Source organism: Lolium perenne, chromosome 1, assembly GCF_019359855.2.
Source record: "Lolium perenne isolate Kyuss_39 chromosome 1, Kyuss_2.0, whole genome shotgun sequence".
NCBI classification, from domain to species: domain Eukaryota; kingdom Viridiplantae; phylum Streptophyta; class Magnoliopsida; order Poales; family Poaceae; genus Lolium; species Lolium perenne.
Window position 1 is genome coordinate 171,372,417 of NC_067244.2, and position 19,879 is coordinate 171,392,295.

A 19,879-nucleotide genomic window follows, 5' to 3' on the forward strand; every position below is an offset into this window, starting at 1 on the left:
ATTCTCGTGCGTCACCGCATTCGAACGGACAGATCGATATTTTAGTGACAAAATCCCACGTATGAACAAATCCTGATCTAGATACATACGCCTTATCCTACCCCTTCGAAATACGTGAGCAAAACCTTTATGGTCACCATGTTACGGCGTGAGGGTTGATACAGTCAAGGCAGCCTCAGGTGATATCGATTAGAAATGATCTCATGGTCTAAGTAGTAGGTTACTACGCTTTCATAATTATCGCAACAATGAACTCATTGATTTGATCGTGTTACAATACTTATATTGGGTATGTCGATTATATCGTTCATCTAATGACATAATCCCATTGTTAATTCACATAAACATCAATGATAGGGAAACCTCGATCATTCGATGACCAATGAGCTAGTTCGCACATATATAGGCTCACTAGAAACTCTGGTTTGTTTATGTACCAGACGTGCATCAATGTTTCTGATTAATACGGTTATAGCATGACATAGAACTTATTATGAACTACTGATATATAATATTAAATATTCTTTATTATTTGCCTCTAGGGCATTATCTCCAACAAATGACAATTCAATTGGTCTTCCTACTAATATTTCAGAGCTGCTTTAGTTGCATGCTAATTTAGTGACTACAAGTGTGTCTATTCTAGCAAATTTTGCGTATAAGTAAACCTCGCGAAGTGTGTACATGATGAGATTTCTAACTTCTAGATGAATAAGATTCTTCATAAAACTTTAGAGCGGAAAACTGAATTACAATAGTTTTTATTTGCCAGTAGTAGTCTTCATGAAATATAGATAATCAACACTTCAATGGCAAAGCAAGATATGTATAATTATAAGAAGGAGATCATCAAACCGTACATGTGGTGGACACTGCTATTTCTTTTTTAGCATTCTGAACCCTGCTAGTTTCTCAAGGACTGATCTTAATTATTGCGGAATTTGGAATGCTACTCCACAAATTTGAGCATCCACTAATTCTTTCTTTAAAAGCATGGGAGGGTCGACGGGCAACATAAGTTGAATCTATCCGCATTTCTTCCATCGAACTAGGGTTTCTGTTGTGGGCTGGGTGGGATAACCAGCCCATGGGTACTGGTTTAAAACCCTAAATACAATACTAGTGGTGTGCAGGGCATAGAGCATGCGGCTAGTAACCTGGTGACCAGTTGCGTTCGGATGTCACACCACTAATTTATGTTATCAATGGTGCCATATTACTAGCGTGCCGCCCCCAAGACACTAATAGCCTTTTTGGCACGCCACCGATAAGCTTTTATGTACTAGTGCCATGTGAGGGTCACATACATCATAAGTTGATGTTCGCGATTATAATTTCTTCCGTGTATTAGTTTATTTCAGTGTTTGCTTATAACAACGATGAATGCATAGTATGTGTTGCATCTACCATATATGACATCCCTTGCAATATAAACAAAGAAATACACATTGAAGTGCCCATTGTTTGTTCGACACACTCAAATCTGACAGGGGACACATGTGTATTAGGTTTTTCGAGGTACATGAAATGGATATGTTGTTGAGTCATGTTGAGGCTGAGGCAAAAGTGAAGCAAATCCAGTGAGAAAAACTCCATAAAGTTAACAAGTAGTATAAATGATCGCAGATGAGTTCAGGACATTTGCATGAAGCACACTATCTACAGTCATTGTGTCTTTTCCTTTCCCGATGCCTCACATGCATACATAAGCCCATGTTAGATGCCTGGGAGGTTTTGGTAGAGAATAAAGAAAGTGGGGAGAGAGATCAGTGGCATGAAGAGTTGGAGAGTAAATCTTGAGCTACATAGGTTTTGGCACAAAGAAGCAATGAGGCTATAGCCGAGATGTGCGTGGCCTTTTAAGTTCTTTCAGGATCGATATGGGATTTATGCGGTTAAATTAACCATATGGGTTCTAGTTCGTACGGAACACGTGGAGTATATAGTTTTGAAAATTTTGGTCTATCGTCCTTTAAGCAATCACTTCCCAGTACTATTTGATGGCCAGCTTTTGTTGTGGGTTGGTTTAGTGACTACAAGTGTGCATGTTCTACCCGATTTTGCGGATAACAGTATCTAAAATAATTTCATAACGTCACTTTTTTGCCTACATCACCGAGAAAACCAACATGTAAACCTCACGACTTTTGAATGATGAGATTTCCAGCTTTCAACTAAATAAGGTTCTTCATGAACTCTAGAACATGAAATTTGATTGCAGCACAAAATTATGTTTCTTTTTGGAGTACCAATTAACGTTCGACAAATTTAGATAATCACCACTTCATCCAGAAGGGGAGATGGAAGGAAATGGAGGAAACCATACATGTTGCTTGTACTCGCTCCCCTCCATAATTCGTAATTTCGTCTTATGGTTTGAACTAAAACCACAATAAAAATTGCTATTCAAGCGTGCTGAAACCGATTGCGCACGTGAAATAATGCTTGGTAATAAGAACTGACATGGAGAAAAAAAACAGAGGCTTTGATTTGCTTGCAGTGCTTTGGTAGAGGCAGAGGTCCTCCTCTATCCATGAAACCGGGCGTCGCAGCGTGGTGAGGTTCGGCAGCTGTTGGCCAACGCCTGCGCCACTCTTCCCACCAAAGCAAGCTCTAGATCATACAACCTATAGTAGGAAGCAGTGCGTCAATCCGTCGAACTCAACCGAAGCAAAGCCAAACATTCAAACCTAGCCCGCTAGATTCTAGAGCGGAAGATGCTTCGAATTTGCATGTGTGCACTAGTGCATCACCCCATTCCAATGGATAGAATTACAGGGTCATGGATGGATTGATACGGTTGCATGTTGAGTTGTTGACAATGCGACAGTTGGGCGTCGCTTGCCCCGTAGGTTTATAACGCAACCTTTGTTCCCCTTCATAATGAGATTATTAACTTTCAAATTAATAAGATTCTTCATGAACTTTAGAACGAAAAAATCGATTTTAGTTCAATTTCCATTGACACTAATACTTATAGAGAGTTAGATGGAAAGACACGGGCATAACTAGTAGACAAACATGCGTATGAGCCATTCTTCTTTTCTTTAAACAAACATGATTATCTATCTATCATGTAACAAATTATAATCCACTTTAGAACACGGCTCGAGAAAAAAGATGAAACTAATGTTGATATTTCTTCCATTTCAAGAATTAATCTTCATTATTGATGAATTTGTAAATGTACTGGTCGAATTTGAGCATCCACTGATCCTTTTTATTATAACCAAGTGGAGGAATTCTAGACTTGTGTATCACGAGATAACATAAGTTGATGTAGTCGGTTGCCACTTCTTCCATGTATTAGTTTATTTCCTTGTTTTGCTTATTACATGACGAGTAAATACTCTGCATTGCACTAAACCATCTACCATGCGTGACATCCCATGTAACAGAAACAAAAATAGACACAAGTACCCATTGTTTGTTCTACATTCAAATCTGGTAGACAACACATGTATGTCAATTTAGCCGAGATCGAGGAAGGGGCGGTGTTTTTGAGTCATATTGAGAGTGAGGCAGAAGTGAAGCAGATCTAGTTGGGAGAAAACTAACTTAACATGAGCGGTTGCAGTTGGTAGACGATTGTAACGATATTGTAGAAAATACTATTGTCTTTATGCCTTCTTCTTTCCTGGTGCCTTCCATGCCTACATAAGCCTATGGAGGATGCTTGATAGTAATTTTTTATAGAGAACAAGGAAGGTGGGAGGCTGGGAGCAAGAACTGAGTAGAATGGAGAGTTCGAGAGTAAACCTTGAATTACATAGGCTTGGGCACAAAGAAGTGAGGTTGTAGCCCAGAGGTGTGCGGTCTTTTGAGTTATTTCAGGTGGATCGATGTGGGTTGTCTTCGTGTTCGTTTAAATAACCACTTGGCTCATATTTCATAATGAGCATGTGGAGTACATATATTTGTGGACTTTGGAGCTACCGTTCTTAAAAAAGACAATTTAAGCAATCGCGTGCCACATGCTCTAGCCGCACTGGTGGTTTAGGGACTACAAGTTTGTCTGTTCCACCAGATTTTTTTGGTAAATTTTTTTAAACTAAGTTTATAACACAACTTGTTGTCCCTTGGTCACCCATAAATCCAAAATGTAAGAAAAGAATAAAGGTATGTTACACGATATGTGCATAGTTTGGTTTCATCTATTTTGGACCCATAAACCCAAAATAAGATTGCACGATACTCTTAAATAAACCTAAAATAATTATTTGAAAAGTTGAATGGCGAGATTTTAAGGTTTCAGTTAAATAAGATTGTTTGTAAACCTTAGGTAGAAAATCGAATTGCGCTACATGGTACGTGGTACCAGTGGATTGCAGTGGTAGGTAGAAACAGAGGACCTCCTCTACCCATGTAACCGGGCGTTTCGGCGTGGTGGTGGTTGCCGTGTAGAGGAGGATGCTGCGCATCCGATGCAACCGCCGGCCAACGCCGGAGAGGCGGAGAGCCACTCTTCTTACCAAACCAAGCTAATCTCAAGAGCATACCTCATCTCATCAGTCTCCATCTATTATCAAGCAACTGAAGCAATGCAAGGCCAAACAGTCAAAGCTAGCTTAGCTAGATTCTGCTGCCGCGCGCGGCAGATGCATCGAACTCGCGTGCGTGCGTCCGCCATTGCGTCACCGCACCATTCGAGCGGACGGAATTACACGGTGGTGGACGGTTCGATACGGTTGCACGTTGACGCGGCGACAGTTGGGCGTCGCCCCGGCCGCAGCTGCCAACTAACCGGTACCTGACCTGCCCCTCTTCCCAGCCGCCCAGGTAGCCAACCAACCAGCCTGCCCGCCCTTGCGTCGCCCGCTTCCCTTCCGGCGGCGAGGCAGAGCATGAGCGCACACACACTCTTTGGATGCCACGGCCCGACCCCATCGCGTTACTGTTCCGTCCCCGACTCGGACTCTCTCTCAGTCATCGCCTCCGACTTCAATTCCCTCTCCTCTCCTGCTCTCTTCTGCACCGCTCCCCTTATATACCCACCTCCTCCCCTCTCCTTGCCAGTAAACCCACCTCCGCCACCGCCTGCCCGCCTTGCTCCGTCGCCTCTACTCGAACAACACCCGTCGCCGGAGAGCCATGTGTCCAGGGGCGCCGGTCGCGGCGGCGGCGTCGGACAAGAGCGTGTGCGTGATGGACGCCTCGGGCCCGCTCGGCCACGCGCTCGTCCACCGCCTCCTCCGCCGCGGCTACACCGTCCACGCCGCCACCTACGGCCGCTCCCGCGACGACGAGGCGGCCCTGCTCGCTGCCGGCAGCCAGGGGGAGCGGCTCAAGCTCTTCCGCGCCGACCCCTTCGACTACCACAGCATCGCCGACGCCGTCCGCGGATGCTCCGGCCTCTTCTGCATGTTCAACGCGCACGACCAGGAGCCGGCCGACGTGAGCCCATCCTCTTATCTCTCTCTCTCCTTCCTTCCGTCTAGCATCGGTAAATTAATTTCAAGAACCCTGAAACGATCGTGCCGTGATCGGCGGATCGCCGGATCGGGCTCTCCGCCGCTGCGATAGCTTATTTACTGGTTGGATAAGATGAAAACACTGGTGGTGCTGCTGGTGCTAGTGCCGTACCACTGCTGCAGTTACAGTTCAGCTAGTGGACGAGCATCTAGCTCCTTTCTCCGTTGTTGCGTGAGCTGGGCCTTTAATGGCACAGCTCATCCCCCTCCTCGCGCCAGCCACTGCATTAACTCTGCTCCAAGTTTCGGCAGAAGCAGCTAGGCCTCCTTTCCACGCATTCATGGCTGCGAATCGATGCTCCACCACATACACACAGACACAGCTGCACAACTAAGCACATGGCTGGCTACCTGATCACAGCAGTAACCAACATGAGCCAATATTAACACTAATTTGACTGATGATGCTGGTGTGCGTGCAGGAGTTCATGGTGGAGGTCGAGGTCCGGGCGGCGCAGAACGTGCTGGAGGCGTGCGCGCAGACGGACGCCATGGAGCGGGTCGTCTTCACCTCCTCCGTCACGGCTGTCGTATGGAAGGACGACCACAAACTCGTCGACGCATTCGACGAGAGGAACTGGAGCGACCTAAACTTCTGCAGGCAACGAAAGGTAATTCACAACACACTAGAAGCACTAGAACAAGAAGAAGAAGAAGCAGTCTTGTTATGAAAATCCAACACGGAAAGAAAGCGGGCAACCAAACCTCAAGAAACTAAGCAGATTACCGCATGCAAGTCTAGTCGCTCTTTTCCTGGTGTCGCCAGTGTCTGTACAAAACATGCTTCCCAATACGATCGAAAAGGGTGTGCGACAATTCAGTCGTCTAGGATAAGAAAACGTCCAAATCAGCGTGCGTGTCAAAATCAGACTGAAGAGCTAGAATGCGTGAACGATGTTAGTAAAATTGACTTCTCAATTGTATAAGATGAGGACACAGAAAGATAGCTGCAGGTAGCAGTAATAGACTGCTACAAGTCTGCTAAACTACTACACATCCTCCCCTTTGATTTGCTTATCTGATTATAGAATACTGACTCAGATAGACAATCAATCACGTAGTTTTAGATTGCTTCAGCTACTTGCTTTTTTTTTTTTCCTCAGAAAGAGAAATGCTTCTTTATGAATCCTGATAGAAAGTAAGTGTCCTGCTTGTTGGGGCCATCCAGTACACAGGAGACCCCATGTTCCCGACATGTTTGACAAAATGCCAAACTTCTCCTCGTGTAGCTGTCATCAAACCTGCATGTGCAAATTTGAAAAATGCCTTTAAAGCGCACCCCTGCGGTGGCTCACATGTATAATTACAACAGTTAATAAGAACACTTTGACTGCTTCTTACTGTTACTGTTATATATTGGTGCAGTTCTGGCACGCTCTGGCCAAGACACTGTCGGAGAAGACGGCCTGGGCCTTGGCAATGGACAGAGGGGTGGACATGGTGGCCATCAACGCCGGCCTCATCACCGGGCCGGGGCTCTCCAACGCCCACCCCTACCTCAAGGGTGCCGCCGACATGTACCAGAACGGCGTCCTTGTCACTGTCGACGCCGACTTCCTCGCCGACGCCCACGTGGCAGCCTACGAGTGCCCCACGGCTTACGGCCGTTACCTCTGCTTCAACAATGCCGTGTGCCGGCCTGAGGATGCCGTCAAATTTGCTCACATGCTCTCCCCATCCTCTCCACGCTCCCTGCCGAGGTACTTGGTCTCTTCCTCCTACCTTTACCTTGAATTGCATCGTCAGTGACTTGATATTCCTGTTCGAAATTTCATCAGTTCGTATGTTTTTACAAAAATTCAGTGAAATGCTTTGCTGACCTGTGGTGAACTTTGGTTGCAGCGATGAGCTGGAGGTGATCCCGCAGAGGATTCAGAACAAGAAGCTGAACAAGCTCATGGTGGAGTTTGCCAGCGCCATATACGAAGAATAGGGTTAGGGATTCAATTTATTCATTGGTTCGCAAGGGCAACTAGGGCTGTATTCTTTCTGTACCTAATATATGTATTCTTTTTCTCCTCAAGAGGGAGTTGGTCTGATGTACATATCATCATGTACATGGCCAAGCGTGCCACGTGTGTTCCAACTCTTACTAGGGGTAAGAGCATTTCAGTGAGTGCTTACCAAGGTAATCCTTAGGTCCAGCAGAAGGGAAATAAACCTGCAGTTGGGTGCTGCTGCATGTGTACAGCAAATATGTTTATGAATGTGATGGAGAAATGTTGAGAGCTTAAAGGCATGAGACTGATGGAAACCAACTCATATGAGGTGTATGTACATTAATCGCATGAAACAGAGACTTTGACAACACGTCTACACCATCTTCAGTTTGGTAATAGTTGGTCTGACAAACGATGTCAAACCAACCAGTGATCAAAATCAGTTAACAGCTACAGGTTATTTTCTGACGAGAACCGTCATAAACTGCATACAGTAAAGTCCAACCTATGTACTACTGGAAAGGGAAGTCTCATTCCATGAAGCACATAGTTAACATTCATTTCTGAAGACTTTTGTTTAGTCACCTCTATTCAGATAATCACAGCATCACCGTCACCGGTGGACCGTGTAGTAGCCCCATCACCATCGTTGAGTGAAGCATACAGAGCATCATTGCATAGTGCATACTCAACATGTCCAGCTTGCCATATCAATGAGGCGGGTCCAAAGAAAATTGACCATTCACTCCTAGTCTCCATGTTGGTTTGAAAAACGATGTCAAACCAACGAGACAACCAGTATCAAAACCAGCTAACAGCTACAGATTGGTTTCTGACGAAAACCATCATAAACTGCATACAGTAAAGTCCAAACCTATGTACTGGAAAGAGAACTCTCATTCCATAAAGCACATATTTAACATTCATTTCTGAAGACTTCTGTTTAGTCACCTCTAATCAGATAACGCAGCATCATCGTCACCGATGGACCGTGTAATAGCCCTATCACCATCGTTGTGTGAAGCATACAGAGCATCATTGCATAGTGCATACTCAACATGTCCAGCTTGCGATATCAATGAGGCAGGTCAGAAGAAAATGACTATTCAGTCCTAGGCTCCTAGCCCATGGATAAGGAAAGAGTAAAAGAAAGTGGACCAACTATCCCTCACCAGCAATACAGTTGAGGGATTGAGATTCCAGTTGCAGCGTATACACATCCACCTAAATCTCAACAACAAGAAACATATTCCAGTAATCCATTCCTATCATTCATGTACCGTTACACCAAGACGTTGAAATACGGATGGATGTACAGAGGCAAAGAGAAACACATCTCCTCCGGGGTGCACACTGCACGGCCAGGAAGTTTATATCAAGAGATACATAGCTCCCTAAAATCTATTCGTAAAACTTCTAACTTCCTAGGCACTCAGTGTCACAGAGGCAACACTTGACAACTTGAATTTCTTGACCTTTTTCGACTGCAACGGATGAAAAACAATCTCTGTGTACTGCTTCACAGAAATCTCTTTCCATTCTGAAGATGAAGTACCCTCAGCTCGGTAATCTCGAGGAGAATACAGGATTTGGACTCGTGACCTACCTGCATTTGTGCAAGGGACAAACCAAATCAAACAGATGGGGGTTATTCAAATCAATTAGAGTATAGGCTAGCAGGTTTAAACAGAGAAAATAAACCAGTATGTTTCCGGACACGGTGTACTTAAGGTATTTCCTCTGCTAAATGATCAAATCAATGTACTCTCTGCTGAAGCAAAATGGTGTACTCCCTCATCCATATTAACTGTCGCTATTATGGATGTATCAGGCACAAGGCATTTGTGGAAAGTTACCAAGGAAAAATATGATTTTCCATGTGGGTGGTAATCAAATAGCATCTTATCAGACAACAATTGGATTGAGCAGTGCTGGAAGGATGATTAGTGTTGAACTGTGAAAAGAAATACAACTCATCATCTCTTCACCACATGTACCGTGGCAAAGTATGTCTAGTGGGTTACTGTGTATTCTTTTGATCATGTTCAAATGCCAGGATCAACACTTATGGGTAGAGTAGTTGAACAAGGATAAAGGTATCATAATGTGATTATGTAACCAGCGGCAGAACTAGCCCAAAAACATTGGGCAGGCCAATACACTAAATATGGATAAAATGGGGTATTATTTGGCTAATTTTTTACAAGTACATAGGCTTAAATATTTTGGGCTGGGCAGGCCGCAGCATGGTTTTGCTCCAACGTAGGTCCGCCACTGTATGTGACAATGGTGCCACTTTCCAAAACCAGTTTTATCACATCCGTCCATAATAATTATCTCAATCTGTAGAAATAAACAGGATGCATGGTGTTGCTTGAAGGTGATCTGAGAATTAACATGCTGGTCATGGAGGTAAATAACAAAGGCAAAGATGGATGATGGATATGAGGAGTGCAGCCAAGCATTTTCTGTGAGGACACTCCCGATGTTTCTGTTGCTGTAATGATCTGTCCAACGAGACCCATGGGTGCTGTCAAGGTGTTGCTATCACCCGCTACGAGGTGGTCCTCTTTTGTTATGCACATACCGGGTCTTGTAATAGAATTGGTCTGATGCTGTTGTGAACCTTGATTGCAACGGGATAACTACATGCTTAAGATAGCTGGATAGCATGGCTCCAGTGGATTGGCTGAACATAGATGAGATGAGAACAATGAGAAGAATCAAATGTCTTCTTCCCTGCCTGATTCATTATGAGATACATAGCATCCTGATATAGCGGTGCGTATCCCTTAGAGCAACTCTAGCAGACCCCCCATCCAACCCGCATCCGCATAATAACCGTCACTTTGCAGGTTTGGAAGTAAAAAATGGCCAGTCCAGATACTGCATCGAGCCCGCATCCGAAAATATTTTTCCAGGCTATCCAGTTTCGTGTCACGGAAACCCCAATTACACAGGTTCGCGAGGCCTACCGAGTGCGAACTGGATATGCTGAAAGCAGTTGGCGCGAAGGAAATTTCACCCCAACCATCACCGTACAGTGGCCGGAGTCACCGGAATCGGACCAACTTTCGCTGGAATGAGAGCTCGCGCGCCGGCTACTGGCAGGGGTGGAATCGGGCGGCAGGCAGGGGCTGGCATACGAGCTCGCGCTGCCGGAATCAGGCGGCAGGGAAGGGCGAGCGGGCGAGCTCCGCGCGGCCGGCGCGGCTCGCGGGACGGACCGGCCGGCGTGGGGGTGGCAAGCTGGCTGGCAGGCGCCGGCGCGGGCGGCGAGGCAGGGCGGCGCACGCTTGCAGGTGGCTAGCCAGCGGCGGGGCAAGCCGGTGAGGCGCGGGCGGGGCGGGCAGTAGTGTCTGGGAAGATGGAGAGGAGGAAAAAAAAAAGACTGACAAGTGGGTCTTCTGTTGATAGATTCCAGAATATGCTATTTTGCAGGTTGTTTTTGCGGGTTCTGGTCTGCGGGCGCTTTTTTCGACCCGTATATCACGATTTTTCCGGCCTGCAAATGCGTATTTGGGGTTTGCGGTGTCTGCTAGAGATGCTCTTACACCCTAACACCATACAGACCTCTTAACAAATTAGGCCCTTTTATATGCCTTTCTAATTCAATATTTTCCAAATGACTCCTGATCTCCCTCTGTTCGGACTCCGTGCTGATAGTCCACAACATATGCCTTTTTCAATTTTAGTCTCGTTGTGGATATTTAGCAGCCTGGACATATTGTTTAATTCACAATTTCCTTGCAAACTCATGTAGTATGTTTAGCTCCCTTTTTCTAAGAAAGAAAATAACAATAAAGTTTACCTTCTGCTTGACAGTCCATATCACTGGATTGTATAAATAAATTCCTCTATCTTGCAAGGATGAACGCTGTCATAACATCTACAGGCATTTCATGCATCTATTTTCATTTTTTACTTCTCTTTACACTAGTAGTTATGTTAGGCGTTAGCATAGGTGCCAAAACTACATGAAACAATGCGACTTTCCTGCCAAACTAGAGAAATAAACAGCAAAAAAATAAGCTGAACATGGGGAGTACTAGACACAATAACAAATAAAGCACATCACACAGGACTTACCAAAACCTCCAAAAAGAGTTGATTTCTGGATGACAAATCGGCTAACTTTTGATCTCTTCAGTTTTTTCAAGAGTTGCATGTCTTCATGTCTGCCTTTAAATTCCATGAATTCACCAAGGACATTTTTGTCCCCTCTGAGTTCCAACCTTCAAAATGAAAGTGCAACTGTAAAGATTCAACCAACCTTCTACGTACTGCACTAAACTTCAATATAATACATACTAACAATAATTTATTGATTGCAATCTGTTATATACTAAAAGCAATATACGGAGGTCTCACGGAGACACCAGGTTAATCCACACCATATAAATTATTTTTGATAGTTAGATCTGTAGTTTATGGTTAGGATTTAAAGAAAAAATTATAGTCGCGTAACTTTATATGTCCGTGTCTGTAACTCCATATATGTGTCAAACCAGCCACGACGTGATATCCTATAGTTTCTTTCTTTTTAGGGTAAGATGTCCCACAGTTGATTGAACTTCCGTGCATCGATAGGACTCTACCTGTATGGGAATGACCTCACCTTTATTTAAAAAAAAAAACTCCAGCTGCGTCTGTTAAAAAAGGGAACTGCATACGTGTTAAAATAGTTGATTGAACTGCCCATCGTTGACAGATGACATTGATGTTCAACTCATAGCAGCGTGTCAAAATATATCTCCAACCTTGCCGGCTGTTTCTATGCCATAATCAGAGGCATCAGAAGCGTAGGTGCATGAACAAGATTGTCCATGCCATGAAGTATGCGTGCAAAGAAAAGGGAGCCATCAGCCAGCTGTAAGTTGCGTCAACGCCAGTATCAAGAAAGCCATCACGAGCTGCGGGTGGTATAGTAGTGTCGGCTGTAAGTTGCGTCAACGCATGTATCAAGATGAGCCATCACAAGCTACGGGTGGTATAGTCGTTGACGACCAGGCATATGTCGTTGTCTCCGGATAACACGCAAGTTGTTTGCAGCAAGCTGGCGGCAATAGCGTCGTTCCAGTCAGTTCTAACAATTGGTCCACCGCATCGACTCCTCTGATCTTTTGAAGTAAAGCTTCAGCATTAGGAGGGCCGGACCAGCATATCTATAGAGAGAAACACTCCTGTAGTTCTTGACTTTGAAAAGGGACACACGTACACCAAAAAGTCAGAGCCGCGCCAAATTGTCGACGTTAGAGACTCCAAGGAAGATTGGAGTACACAGAGAAGCTGAGGTAAATAAAAATGGCACATACTGAAGTATTGTGGTGTTTAACCTTGGAAGGAATAACACAGGCTTAATGAAGTAAGGATTTAGCAAAGTTTCTTTTACAAAAGAAGACAACAGAATTCAGCTCCACATTTTACTTGTACTTTCCACTGCTGTTCGAACTTGGAAAACTGTAAACTTCAAGCATATACTGGTCATAAATTTCCGACTCATATTTACGGTTGGTTTTTAACTATTTTAGAGCCATTAATGAGCCATGGTTAGAAGCTTGCAAATCCTGAACTCAATGAGTTGTTCTCAAAAATATAGGTCACTAACATGGATAATTGAATTTGCATGATTAAGCTTCGAACCAGGACTTTGGCATTTGCATTCTGCACTCTCGTGTATAATAGCACTATAGTGTATATACATATGAGCGGGTTAAAATAGTGGATCTACATCAGCGACATATGGTTCATAGATCCACAACCACCACAAAACTGACAACGTATATGTGTACGAAATTATGGCTTGCAGTCTTTTGTTTCGATTTCTATAATTTATAATCCCTTACGATTTAAGAGAACCTGTGATTGTGGTCGTCAAATTCTTTGTGTGTTTTTTCTCATGTGAATCAATTAGTTTTCCTAGACTATTGCAGCTATGATTATGCTACTAATAGGGGAGTGTTGATGCCGATTGGGGTAATACTTAGTAGTTGGATACCGGGTTGTCAAAATGTCATGCAGGGAAGACACAATTGGTTAATGCTTAATGGAGATATCATGTTAGATGACACAATAAATCATATGGGCAAAAAAATGATGTCTAGCAAGATTGAGCAATGGAATATATCAAGGAGAGAGTTGAAAAAAAATTAATAGAAATATGGCTATCTCAATGTCAATGTAGACCATGTTTACATAAGTAGTGTAGCAATTAAACAAGAATAACATTAAATGGAAGTATTACTGAATTCTTGATTTTTATTTTACTTTTTAGAACATGTTCGTAAGAAAATACACCAGGAAGGACAATGGGAAAAAGGAGCATTAGGAAGTTTATAAGTACATAAAAACAGTATGGTGGTGTATTTTACCTGTCCCACATAGGCGACGTGCTGAGAATAGAATATAGGGTTTGGAGTAACGAGTCCTGGATGTCACTTTTGCTTCCACTAAATGCACCTTTAATCCATGTCGATACTCCACCTTTTGTGTCCGCCTTGAGATCATTCCATTGATCGTGTGAGATAACCTCCGGTTGAAGATTAATAGTGTATGAAGGCCTGACAAAGCACGAGACAACTGAGAAACCATCTAAGGGCAGCGAAGCAAAGAAAACATTCCCTGAGAACTAACCTGCAGTTGGGATTTGGCAGTACAACTCTTCCGCTTACAATCCCGTTAGGCAGTGCTGCTCCCCTCTGCTCCAAGTATGATTGAAGATTGGTAGCTATTCTATTGACTTCAACAACCTATGAAACCGAAGTTCAACAAATTAATTGACAATAGGACAACTGATACCATAATTATTATTACAGAGCAATGAAGTGCAGGAACCAAACAAGAAAAGGTGAACCAATAATTTTGATCGTGGGTGTTCTTTTTTCCACCTTGGGAGTTTTGCTCTGCTGTGGAACCGCAAATGATTCTATTATTCAGAACTCAGCAACAATGTGGGACTACAAAGCAGTAAGCTCAGGTTCTCTGTCAAGAAAATATCTCTCGGGAAGTACCAACAATATACTACCCGACCCCGACGTACATGACCCACTGTGCTATAGCAGTTTCTCGCACAAGGTTCAAGGCTGTGGTAAGACAGTAGCTGCGAAACACTTGGTCATTTGGTGTCTTACTGCAACAGGCAATTTACATTCAGGCTAGCTCCCCAGTCCACACTGAATTCAACAATTAACAGGCAAGTTCACTCCACTAACAGCTATGGAATACTTAGGCAAAATGGAGTGCTCAAATTGCATACCGGGTTTGGTATAACCTCCTGCTTGCGCTTCTTCTCAGTGTACCAGTTGCCATCCTTGTCGACCTCAACAAAACCGGAGAGATTTTTTATTGCCACCACCATAACCTCCCTGTCCACCAAAAAAGCTCAGACCCTTGTTTACCAGTTTGAACCAAGCGTTTACAAGTTGATTGAATTAGCTGAGGATCATATAATTAATCAATTAAGTGATTTGTAAGATATGTCACTGTACTTTTTTTTTTGTGGCCAAATATGATTTGTAAACTTGCCACTAAGCATGACAAGCACAGGAGATACAAACAGATAGAGCAGTCACTAATTATGTAATAGGTTCTGGCGAATATATGTAGTATGGAGTACTATGTAGCGTATCTAGCAGTAGTCGAGAATTAGAACTAGCAAATTCATCGAAACGCACGGAAGCAGAGCGCGGTGCGGGGGGTGAGCGAGAGGGAGGAATTGTGGGCGGTCGCGGGCTGACCTCTTGGTGACGAGAACGACGTCGACGTGCTGGCGCGCACCGGCGTCGGGGTCGGGGATGCGGAGGCCGACGAAGCAGCGGCCGCCGTAGAGCTTCTCGAGCCTGGAGGGGGGAAATCGAAGGGGACGATCAGGAGGGTTCATTTGGGGGGAGGGAAGGTGGGAATTGGACAAAGCGATGGGTACCTGGACGCGACGGCGAAGCAGAGATCGGAGTGGGAGGAGTCGAGGTCGGCGAGCTGGTCGAGGCCGTCGCCGGAGAAGAAGATGGTGCGGATGAGCTTGTAGGCCACCAGGCCGCACAGTATCTCCACCCACATGGCCGCCCGCCGCAGCGATCGCCAAACAAGGAAGAAGAGGAAGAGGAGGAGGAGGAGGAGATACTTGGCTTGGGGGAAAGGTGGAGGCGTTTCAGACTTTGGAGGAAGATTGGAGACGAAGGGGATCTGCCCGACCTATCCCTTTGGCCTTTGCAGCTAAACGGAATGGAATTCAGGCTCTGTTTGGGAGCAAAGTTATTTTGAAGTATTTTGGGAATACTTCAGTATCTAAAAATAATAAAGTATTGAATACTTCAAAGTGTTTGGGTCTAACAAATAAGTTGGTTTTAGAAACGGAAGTATCTCCAATACTTCAGTTTTTTTTGACGTATCCTAGACTTCAGCCCCGACCTGTTTTTTCCTAAACGGTGAAACGCAAAAAACGCATCTGCCTCCTCGCATCTTCTTCGTCTACGGCTGACTGTGGCGACGTCTTCCTCATCCATGAAGAAAGGAAGCTCAGCACAAGGAAAAGAAGGTTCGTTCTGGTCTATTCTTGTGGGAATCTATGGCATGATTTTTTTTTTCAACTTGATTGTGCCATGACTGCGCTGGCGTGGAGATGAGGGAACCGAGGCGGGCTGTGACGCTGGGCAGGCCACTGCGGGAAAAAGCAGGCCGATTGGCCTTGCTGCGCTACCATGCCGTAGGCGCCTGTGCGGAGGGAGTGGGCGAGCGGCACGGCTGGACGGCCATGCAGATCGAGGACATGAATTAGTGTAGATCGATTGTGATTGTGAATTCATTACCCTGGGTTTCCCCTGCAAGATTCATTTGTTCAAGTTCAACCACGTCAGAGTTGAAACCTTTCTGCTAAACATTGACAGTTCATTAACGAAATTATAGAGATTTTTTTTCAGAAAACTCACTAAACATCCACAAACAATTTTTGCGTGCACTTTACCCTGTCTAAGTTTAGCCTATTTTTTCCATAGTAACACCAAAGCCTAGTTCCCAGAAATAAATATTGTAAAATTCATATGCTTCCCCAGCGGAATCAAACGTAACCCCAACAGCCGGCACAATTACTTCACCATAGTCTCTATTTGGGTAGTCACGTAATGTTTGTTCCAAAGCACTGATGCGTGAAGAATTCAATGCCCTCTCGGGTGGTGCCTTCCCTACCCAATGCCTATAAGACGAAACCAAAAGTCTAGTTATATGGAGTTCCAGAACCAGACCCAACACGATTATGCATGACTTAATTATGAAGTGTTTAGCTTAGTAGGGACATGGTTGCAATTTGCTACCTCGTACCGCTTCACCGGCGTCGTGGCTGAAGAAAAAGTACTAACCGAACACCCGCAAACTATTTCTTGCATGCACTTCACTTGATCAACATTGAGACGGCTTTTGCCATATCTGACTCCAAACCCCCGTTCCCATGAATACAAATTGTAGAAGTCGTAAGCCTCGCCAATTGAATCAAACGTAACTCCAACCTCTGGCACAATTACGACCTCACCATTCGACCTGGCTGGGAAATCCCGCAGGGTCCGCTCAAGCGCTGTGCCGTGGGTGGAGTTTAGTGGTCTTTCGGGGGGTGCCTGCCAGCCATGCATCAACCATTTTACTGTTGGAAATCAGATGGCAAAAAATTGCACTGCTCCAAAATATAACAAACGCCTTTTCTTTCGAGTATGTTTGTTTCTAAAACGGGTCCTGAATCTAAAAATTGGATGCACATATTACAGCAGGGTTGTAGTTTCCCCCCATACACCACCTGCATCGGCAAACAAATAACTTCAATAAGGCAGGACCAAAATTCTGGGGCGCAAAACACATAGCTTCCCACTGCCAATCTATGCTAAATCTGCATACTTGATAATTTTAAAAACTCAAGAAACCACCGTGGGGGGCAGGGGGTACCTCTTCTTCCAGCCTGAGACGATGGTGCGCTCGCACACATCGCTGGCCTCGGCGACGGATGCGTCAGCCTGCAATCCCTCGCCAGCGGCCGCAGTGCAGTTGGCCCCTACCACCGAGTTGCATGATCCAGTACTGGTGCTTTCGCCGACGTCAACCGTCGCCGCCGCGGCCGCAGCATCCTGGGGCAGCGAAGAATAGCCAACGACTGATTCCGCCTCACCACCGCCGCTTCCCGCTTGCGCCAGCAGTGCTTGCAAGCTGAGAACAGAAACAAACAAATCTTATCGATTTTTTCCCGCAAAGGCGGAGGAAGGGGAAGGAGAGGGCGGCACCTCGGCTCTAGATCTCCGAAGAAGTCGGCGGCCATCCGCGCCTGACCACACCAAGCACAGAATCCTACCAGGGACCCACTTCCCTCGCTCCAGCGCGGTGATGGAGCGCCATCACATGCAGTATCACCAGGCCATCAACAAGGGCCTAGCGGGGGATGCAGGATGAAGGAGGTAATTTTATTTTTTCACTCCGCAAATCGGTGTCACGCGGGGATTCAAGACTTTGTTGTCAATGGATCGGCACCAGGCCGAGCATCATGATGTTCCTGTTCCGTGCGTCCATGATGTTCCTGTTCCGTGCGCACGAGTCACTCTCCCACCTGTACGCATTAACTTCGTACGCCCCTGTATCCTACTACTCCATCGTTTCGTGTTTATTCTGCCATCGGATCATTTAATGCGCCTGCAAGCCTCCATAGCCGCACACATCGCCTGCTGATTTCCGGATCACCCAAGCCCGGGCGCTATTCGTCCGCATTCCTGCCTGATGCCTTATATTCCTCTATGACCTACCGATTGTCCTACACCGATTGAATTTTGTTGTAGTAGTAGATGATGTTCACAGATGCCAACATTCATTTGTCATTGTACGTAGCTAGGTAACATTAAATTCAAATGTTACAGCAATCCACTATTTAACTTAGTAGTTGTGTGAACAGGTGGTACATAGTGAGGCTATACTATTTATGATCTTGCAGAGTGTGTATCAGAAATATTTATGTTCGCAATGTGAAGTCAAATTTTACTCAATATATATAATGACTAATGTTAAATACACTTATTGCAGAAAAAAGAGAGCATCATGGACTTTAGGCCAAACATCTTTTCTAGTATTTATGATGAAGGAGTATGACGATGCGGGAAAGTTCCGCGGCCAAAATGGGTGGACTAAAGAAGGATGGAATGCTATGACACACCGCTTAAATTTGAAGCACCCTGGAGCTGATTTTACTATGAAGCAGGTGAAAGATAGAGAACAGAGGCTCAAGCAGGATCACAATGTGGTTAAGTCTATTTTAGAAAAGAGTGGTTTCGGCTGGGATCCTGAGAAGGGAGTGCCAACAGCTCCAGATGAAAAATGGGATGAGTTATCCAAAGAGCAGCAGAAGTGGCGATACAAAGCATTCCCGCACTATGATGTTTTATATGAAATTTATGATGGTTTGTTCTTGCAATAATACTGATTTTTTAAATTGTCTCTTATGATGTTACTAACAATGTATTTCCTTTCTACTTAGGTAAAATAGCATCGGGAAAGCATTGCAAAAGGACAACTGATAGTGTTGGCGAGAGGTACAACCTGCCTCATTATCCAGAACATGGAAGCTACACAGATGAAGTTCTAAGGGATACTAGCTTGGATTCACCTGAAGCAACACTATCTGCTCCAGGATCTTCCATGCCCCAGTATGACTTTAACCAGAACATATATGGGGATGATGTTGATCTATCATATGCTGGATTCACGGAACCTCGGGGAAGTAATGTACATCAGTCTTCAGCTGTGGAAGATCAGACTTGTGTGGAATCACCTCGAAAGAAGAGGCTTCGGAATTCAAAAGGACACGATGGAGGAAGTGAGAAATCTAAGCCTAAAAAAGCTAAGGACGTTATGCTGGAAAACCTTGTTTCCGTGAGGGAAAAAGAACTCAAGACTTATGAAGAAATAAAGACGAAGCAAATTGATAGCTACAAAGATGTCAAGATGGCGCAAATGGAAAGAAATGATCCTAAAAATGACCCCTATGGCATGCCCAACTGCATTCAGAAACTGAAAACATTGGGACTTACAGCAAGTGAACAGTATAAGATGATCAACCATCTCAAAGCAGATATGCTAAACCGCCAAACGTTCATGGAAGTGGAGGCTGATGTTCTTGACGTGATTATTAAAGAAGTGGTGCAACCACAAGTCTGAATGTTTCAAGGTTACCTAAGTATGAATTAGGGATTTTGTTTCAATAATGGTACAACAATATTTTTTTCTGTATCATCCACTGTTTTTTGCTTCTCTCTTATGATGAATTGAAAAGCAGTAGAGTGCCAAATAGTGTAAGACGTATGTTGATTGTGGGAACTGGCTCAACCCTCAAAGGGGTGGCCTATCACATATATATATTGATATACAGGTGTACAGGGTATAATATACAGATGGACTACAATACAAAGTCTAACAAATAGACACTCCCTTGATTTATTCATGCTACTTCTG

General features: G+C 44.5%; 3 protein-coding genes across 4 annotated transcripts; 1 reads left to right on the forward strand and 2 right to left on the reverse strand.

The window, feature by feature from the left end:
* The first annotated feature begins 4,819 nt into the window (after positions 1-4,819).
* On the forward strand, positions 4,820-7,706 carry LOC127312661 (cinnamoyl-CoA reductase-like SNL6). Its single transcript, XM_051343200.2, has 4 exons — positions 4,820-5,394; positions 5,894-6,082; positions 6,837-7,171; positions 7,314-7,706. Exons 1-4 carry the CDS (start codon positions 5,092-5,094, stop codon positions 7,402-7,404), a joined length of 918 nt encoding a protein of 305 aa, XP_051199160.1. The 5' UTR covers positions 4,820-5,091; the 3' UTR covers positions 7,405-7,706.
* A 930-nt stretch (positions 7,707-8,636) lies between these two features.
* LOC127312653 (uncharacterized) lies at positions 8,637-15,583 on the reverse strand. Its single transcript, XM_051343193.2, has 7 exons — positions 15,333-15,583; positions 15,148-15,249; positions 14,667-14,775; positions 14,045-14,160; positions 13,783-13,971; positions 11,501-11,646; positions 8,637-9,017 (listed from the first exon to the last, which is right to left on the reverse strand). The coding sequence occupies exons 1-7, from the start codon at positions 15,464-15,466 to the stop codon at positions 8,836-8,838; spliced, it is 978 nt and encodes a 325-aa protein (XP_051199153.1). The 5' UTR covers positions 15,467-15,583; the 3' UTR covers positions 8,637-8,835.
* A 637-nt stretch (positions 15,584-16,220) lies between these two features.
* LOC127303734 (uncharacterized) lies at positions 16,221-17,971 on the reverse strand. 2 transcript variants are annotated; one of them, XM_051334506.2, is made up of 4 exons: positions 17,668-17,971; positions 17,336-17,593; positions 16,717-17,013; positions 16,221-16,598 (listed from the first exon to the last, which is right to left on the reverse strand). In XM_051334506.2, the coding sequence occupies exons 1-3, from the start codon at positions 17,700-17,702 to the stop codon at positions 16,992-16,994; spliced, it is 315 nt and encodes a 104-aa protein (XP_051190466.1). In that variant the 5' UTR covers positions 17,703-17,971; the 3' UTR covers positions 16,221-16,598; positions 16,717-16,991. The 2 variants fall into 2 exon arrangements, with proteins under 2 accessions (XP_051190466.1, XP_051190424.1); XM_051334464.2 differs by having other exon boundaries at positions 16,717-17,189; positions 17,668-17,968.
* Between the last annotated feature and the right edge of the window lie 1,908 nt (positions 17,972-19,879).